This window comes from Rhododendron vialii, chromosome 6a, assembly GCF_030253575.1.
Source record: "Rhododendron vialii isolate Sample 1 chromosome 6a, ASM3025357v1".
Lineage (NCBI taxonomy): Eukaryota > Viridiplantae > Streptophyta > Magnoliopsida > Ericales > Ericaceae > Rhododendron > Rhododendron vialii.
The window spans coordinates 1,684,808-1,691,910 of record NC_080562.1 but is presented as its reverse complement, the minus strand read 5'-3'; the positions used below and the strand labels follow the sequence as shown (position 1 = coordinate 1,691,910).

The window sequence follows — 7,103 nt, the reverse complement described above, 5'->3', positions numbered from 1 at the left end:
CTAATCAGAAACATAATAATACGACTTCGGCGCCAACCTTTTTGAAGCCGGACATTCAACGAAATCACTATCGTCATAAGGAGTGGCAGGGATCCAAGGTTGAGGGTATAGACGTCGGCAATACACACAGAGATGTCCATTAACATGCTTGCCGAGTTGGTACAACCTCGTCCTCCCCTCATGTGCAGAAACATTTCCTCGAATGATATTTTCGAATGTATAGAGGGATACGCTTTCTTCATTGGCTGATTGGGAACTCATCTCTTCTTGTTCTTTATTGTACAGAAGGCGAACTCCAACCTCCTTTACTTGCACAAATGCACCTCCAAACACTGAAACATCGACTTCGTCACCAGCTTCCAGTAACTGTTTTCCGAACTTCCAGTAACTTAACCACATGATATCCTCTCCAGCTTCTCCAAATCCAAAGACCTCTGGGCAATGGATCCAAATCAAACCCTTCGTTTTATTACTTAAGAAAGTATGTGTGTCCTGTTTCCAATAATACTCGGGCGGAGCACCGAACAGTTCATACACAGAACAAACACTCAAGCCTCGAATTCTAGAATCAAGATTCGAAGGCACAGTAAAATTACACGAGGATCCAAGATTGTTAAAATTGAACCATAGTGGAACCTTGCTACCAGGAAAATAAGCAGAGAATATATATGTTCCATGACATCCCTGTACCACAGAAAGAGAATTAAAGCATCACCCTGAGACACACACACAAACACAGAGAGAGAGAGAGAGAGAGAGAGAGAGAGAGAGAGCACCTGGATCGGAAGCGCCTGTTTTTCCTTGCCACACCATGACGATAGCTTTACAATTGCGTTTCCCATGGATTCCAAGTTCGTTAACCCCAAACTTTTTGTAATATCAGCTGCTACATTTCCTATGGGTTCTAATTTGAAAATGCCCACGGTCTTACCTTCATGGTCCCATGTATCCAAATGACAAGTAGTTTTTGGACCGGGAAAGCTTCCAAACGTTACTTCCTCCAGCAGTTTATTACTTCCAAGATACAGTGATCGTACTAGCGGGAGCCCGACAAGTTTCCGGAGCCTTGGACACTCTGCTATGCTAAGTTTCTCGAGCAATGTAAGATCTCTAATGAAATCTGGGAGGCCCGAAACTGGATTACAACAGATATCTAAAGTCTTCAACGAGCATAGGTTCCTAAGATCTGTGGGAAAAGCATTGTCAGAAAGATTGCAGCCCGCAAGACTTAGTTCAACCAACGACCGTGGTAAAGAAGTCCATGAGATATCTGGACTTCTTCTTGGCTTCAATAGCCAATGCCGAATGAAAGGTTGCATAGTGTTAACCTGCCCGTTGGTAGAGAGAGATTCATTTAAGGCAATTCTATCTACCTTAAGCACAGTTAGAGATTCCAAATTTCCCACGTTTGTTGGCAATTCCTCAAGTTTTGAACAACCAGAGATGACAAGCTTTTCCAAAAGTTTTAGCATACCAATGCTTCTCGGAAGCTTCCTCAAATTGTTACAGTCTTTCAAATTCAGCAAAACAAGTCTCTCGAGGCATCCAATGGATTCATGAACCTTAACCAAACTTGCACAATTCTTAAGCATCAATCTCTCGAGATTGGGGATTTTCGAAAAATCGGGAGTTTTGGTAAGGTTAGGGGAATCACTCAAATTGAGGAATTTTAATAGCACTAGAAACTGCAAAATAAGAAAAAGCGGTCATCCAAGCAATCAATAAAGTTCAAAAAAAATAAAATAATATAAAGGCTTATTTATTTGTTTGGTCCTTATAAAATACACGAAGTTTCAATTTCATCCTTGTAAAATTTTACATGTCAATTTCGGCCTCTTACTTTCTTACAAACCTCAATGTTACCCTTCCGTTAGCTTCACAACGGAAATTGCTTATGTGGCTAACGGTTAATGTGAAAATGACTAAAAACACCCCTTGGTATTTGAAAAAAGAAAGAAGATGAATTTACTATCTTAGCAAAAGTCCTAAAATGATGATTACGTCAAGAGCTAATCTCTATAAAATACAAATTTTAACCCTAATAATCTCCTTCTCCCCATATAATATCCATCTGCCACAACCACGGCAACCTCTGTCCACCACAACAACCTCTCTAATGCAATTACAATTGGGAAATTTATAGAAATGGTCCTCTTAGTTTCATCTGAGTCTCATTTTCGTCCTTCAAGTATCAATTGCAACTTTTTTGACCTTCAAGTTTGGTTTTTGTACCAAATCGGTCCAATTGATAACTTCTATCAGACAAAATGGACGAAAAAAATTCGATTGATCGCAGTTTGAACTTTGCAGTTCATACCAAGTTGGTCCAATTGATAATGTCTACCCTCAATTTGATTTTTTCCATCCAATTTGGCTAACAGATGTTATCAATTGGACCAACTTGGTACGAAAACTAAACTTGAAGGTCAAAAGAGTTGCAATTAATACTTGAAGGACGAAAATGAGACTCGGATGAAATTAGGAGGTCCATTTCTATAAATTTCCCATTACAATTTTGCTAATCCCAAATCTTAGCATTTTCATCTCACTTCCTCCTTCCTCATCTGCTGGCCTATGTTCTCCCTCTCCAAAGTCAAAGATCAAAGGGAAATAAAACAAACAAACAAACCCAATTTCAAAGAAATGAGAGGAAGGTTTAGTTCAATTCAACATAATGTAGTTCTCATCTCTCCCTCTCTAAACTAAAAATTCTCACACAAATAACAAATAAAGGCCAAATTCCATGACCCATAATTGAACCATTGACCAAAATTCAGCCAATCGGCTACCAGTAGTGTACCCTACAGCCACCACTATTTGTCCACCCGTTCCCCTAATAAAGGTGGGTTTATGATTGGTAGCAAGGGTAGGAGTTTAGAATTCAAGCTCAATTGAAAAAAACATAGAAATGAGCTTAAAATTGATTTTTTTTTATAGGGAAAACTTGAATTAATGTTTTGTACTGTAATACAAAATCTGGGAAAATATGCTTTGTGGATTAGCAAACCTGACAGGGTTTAATATCTCTCTCTCTCTCTCTCCAATTAACACTTCGCAAACCCACCGCAATTACCCTAAATATCCATTTTGATTCTCTCTCTAGAATAAATATGAAATTGAATATTGTATTTCTTCATGAACAGGGGAAGGAAAAATGAGTGAGTATCCATACCCACCTTTACGATATGATAGGACTTAGGACTAATTCATTGAACAGAAAGATGGAGGGAGGAAGAAATGTTTCTAATTAATGGGCGGGTGATGTGATTGGGTCCACCGTCTACGTATTGGGTGTGTGAGACAGAGAGAGGGAAATGGAAAGGGAAAGGAAACAGGGGTGATGGTGGATTGTAGTTTTCCATGTCACTGCCACGCCAGTCAACTGTTAGACATGCTAGTGGTTTTCGTTAATGAGTTAACGGAAAGGTTAAGATTGAAGTTCCTCAGACAATACAATGACAAAATTGAAACTTCGTGTATTTTATAAGGACAAAAAAAAGTAGATAAGCCAAATAATAATCAAGCATTCAATTCAATTTTCAAGAGTAACATACCTTTGTTCCTTCCCATACATTTTTCAAGCTGCTATAGCGCATGTCTAGAGCAACCAGGCTTTCCAAAGGGAAATCACTAGGTATGGACTTAAGTGGAAATCCATGCCAACACAACCATTTTAATCCTTTGGGAAGCTTTTCATAGGGTCCACTAATATGTACATGATTGAGCTGCAGAAGCTTGAGTTTGCGCATCCTTCCAAATGCATCAGCTTCCAAAACAAATGGATTTGTATTTTTTGTGGCTTCGAGGTTAGAGGAGAACATGTTGAAACCAAATCTTTTCAGCGAACAACCCAAATCTGACAATATGGGCTTCTCAAGAAACTTTTCAAAGCGTCGTTTTCTGCTGGCACCAAAGACTGGACTCACACATTTATCTTCCTTCAACAAACACACATCGAGTTTAAGCCCTTCTACTTTGCTTGTGCCCTTACATAAGAATGAGAAAAAGGGAAAGGGGAGGACGTGTGGTGGAAAGACTGATTAGTAAATAACACCTCAACAAAATCCATACAAATACGAATGAAGAGCAAATTTAATTCTTACAGTGTTGTCTCGCAAAATATTAAAGGAATCCTTATGATTCCAGAGGATGCTACGTTTGCCTGGCTCCTTGGGCGACTCTTGGCAAGCAATTTCTCTCGCCATTTCTTGAAGCAAATGATGCATCACTACATTATTACTTTTATCAATTGATATCAGACATCTGTCCATGAGGTTTTGAATCCCAACCACTGTAGAAAACTCACATCCATCTAAGATCGTAATTGCAAAATCCTTCTTTCTTCCAACAAAAAAACAAGCAAGATAGATAAATAGATTTTTGTCGTGGATATCTTGCAAAGAATCATAGCTTATTCTGAGTTTTTCAAGGATTTCACCTTCGGGAAATGTTTTTAATTTGTCTAATTGACTTTTCCATACATTTAAGCATTGCCCTGATAGGGAAGAGCCTAGAACTTTAAGTGCTAATGGAAGCCCTCCACAGTAGCGTACGACTCTTTCTGAGACCTCTTCATATCCATTGTTTGGACAACATTTTCCAAAGGCATGCCAGCTAAAGAGCTCTAAGGATTCCTCATCACCCAGATTTTCAACCCAACACACCTTAGAGAATTTATTAGCCCGTAGTAATTGCTCACGCCTCGTGGTTATGATAATTTTACTCCCTGAAAAAAGCCAATCTCGCATTCCAAGTATTGCATTTAATTGGTCAAGTCTATCCACATCATCAAGAACTACAAAAACTTTTTTGTAATATATGGCTTCCATAATCTTAGTTGTTCCTTCAGCAATACTGTTTAGTCTTACTTTTCTTCCCTTCAAAATATCTGAATAAATTTGTCTTTGTAGACGAAGTAAGCCATTTTTTCGCTGGGAAATTTCCCTTACATTTTCAAGATAACTGCTGCCTTCGAATCTTGGAGAGTTCAAATTGTACAGAAATTTTGCAATGGTCGTCTTGCCTATTCCACCCATTCCACAAATTGCAACTATGCCAATCTTAGTTGCCCCATCTTCTAACCATTGCTGAATGTTTTTGACTCGTGAATTTATTCCAACCAAGTGGCGGTCAATATCCAAGGTTGTGCAACTTAATTTATCTTCAACGACTTTTATAATTTTCTGGATAAATCTTGCCTCGTGCCTGACAAATTGTGACAAGATGAAAAGTATGACCCGATAAGAATTCATGACAAAAAATATAGCACGAACCAATACACATTTCCACCCTACAACTAAGGAAAATGAGCATGCTGTTGTCAAAACTGAAATAATTGGATGAGTATGTATTAGATAATGTTGGCTTGAGATTAGCCTTGGCCTTGATTAACTGGTGGAGAGATTAGTGAATCAAGCTTGCAATTGGTTACCGCTAATTTTATCGGGGAGAACACACACACGGAAACAGAGCAATGGGGAAAGCACTCCGCTGAGATTTTTCATTCATACTTTCTAGAGAATTCTACAAGGCTTATATATGGATACAACCTTGGGCCTATGTTTACACAAATGCCCAACTACAAAATAAATTAAACTTGACCCAAATTACACACTTACATTTTATGGCCCACTTGCAAACTAAAGGCATTTTAGCCCAAACACAAAATACAAAATGACCCAAAATATTAAGAGTTGTTTGGACAGCACATTATACCAACAGATAAAAAGTGTTGCATGTCATGCCTAGCTAAAGAAGCAAGGAATGAGGAAATTACCCATCAGCTTGATTTTTCAAGTTCATCCCGGTCACATCTGCAACTTCTCTAAGTGCAGCCCTCCATGTTCCTATTTTTTCCTTCAATTCCTCTTTTCGTTCTCCTGTTTCTGATTTGAGTTGCTCTCCATGCCTTGCAAACGCTTCTTCGAAGCTACTTTGCTTCCTCAAGTCAGATGGATCCACATCATAGAAGACAGGGAGGACTGCATGTCCAGAAGTCCTGCGTTTTAGGATCATCACTAGCTCCTCAAGGCACCAAGTCGATGTTGCATAGCTCTTTGAGAAGACAATTATCGACATCCTCGACTCTCGGATTGCTTTCTCCAGTTCAAACTTGATATCTTCTCCTCTTTCTAATCCATCCTCATCTCTGAAGGTGCGGAATCCAGCATGGACCAAAGCTGTGTAGAGGTGGTCAGAGAAAGCCTTGCGAGTGTCTTCACCTCTGAAGCTCAAGAACACATGATAAGTAAATCGAGAATTCGAAGAAGAGTCTTCTTGGGATTTCATGGTAGATATTGAACAAAGGTCCAAAAAAGATTAAGGAAGACCACTCTTCTCCATGCATATATGTATTAGGAGATGCCACCTTAGTCAATAGTCCACTTAAACAAATTGCTGTAATAGACAAGTCAATAAATTATAAGTCTACTGAGCACGAAACCATTCCCAATCCAAAACACGACGTTGACGCGGCCCGGGCCCCACATCAGCTTTAAGCGAAAAAAGAAAAAAACAAATGCTGAAATTTTGAATTCCCACCCCACAAAAAAACAAATTAATCTGGAGGGGAGCAGAGAGAGAAAGAGAGAGAAGAAGAGGAGGTCGACGAACTCATTGTCGCGCAACAGTGGCAACCACCAGCCTCACCTCCGGAGATCTCTCTCAAAATTTCAGGAAGCAAGCACCAGAGAGACCACTACTCTCTATTAAGGCACCATGCATATATGCGTAGGAGATGCCACTTGAGTCAAGAGTCCGCTTGAGTCAAGAGTCCACCACTCTCTACTATCCACTTGTTTTGTTTTAAAGTATGCGAACAATACAAACCTTTGTTCGTCACCATTGGAATATTGAACCAAATTGATGAGACGTCTCACCTCACCTGTCTCTCTCGAGTCTATTTTTGTTTACCCTCACTAAATAAATGAGGGTAAAAATTACCCTCACTCTAATTGGTTCTTTCCAACTTGAAGGTCCTATTAAGTTTAACCATGGTTAGTATTAGAAGCCTAAAATCATGGGAGTGATATGACATCTCGTTATGGGGAAATTATCCGCTGCTACGTTGCAAGAGTAACAAATGCGTAGCTCATCATTGCGTA

The 7,103-nt window shown here is 39.2% G+C and overlaps 1 protein-coding gene across 1 annotated transcript; it reads right to left on the bottom strand.

Annotated features, from left to right (window-relative positions):
- On the bottom strand, positions 1 to 6,311 carry LOC131330367 (disease resistance protein RPV1-like). The gene is made up of 5 exons (XM_058363920.1): positions 5,777 to 6,311; positions 4,104 to 5,205; positions 3,555 to 3,938; positions 726 to 1,685; positions 1 to 684 (listed from the first exon to the last, which is right to left on the bottom strand). The coding sequence occupies exons 1-5, from the start codon at positions 6,286 to 6,288 to the stop codon at positions 1 to 3; spliced, it is 3,642 nt and encodes a 1,213-aa protein (XP_058219903.1). The 5' UTR covers positions 6,289 to 6,311.
- Between the last annotated feature and the right edge of the window lie 792 nt (positions 6,312 to 7,103).

Excerpts from the sequence above, each read along its gene's own strand:
- LOC131330367 (XM_058363920.1), bottom strand. The coding sequence starts at position 6,288 with ATGAAATCCCAAGAAGACTCTTCTTCGAATTCTCGATTTACTTATCAT. Across the intron at positions 5,206-5,776 it reads TTGAAAAATCAAGCTGATGG|GCACGAGGCAAGATTTATCC; the intron begins GTAATTTCCTCA and ends ACAATTTGTCAG. Across the intron at positions 685-725 it reads CTCTCTCTGTGTTTGTGTGT|GGATGTCATGGAACATATAT; the intron begins GTGTCTCAGGGT and ends TCTGTGGTACAG.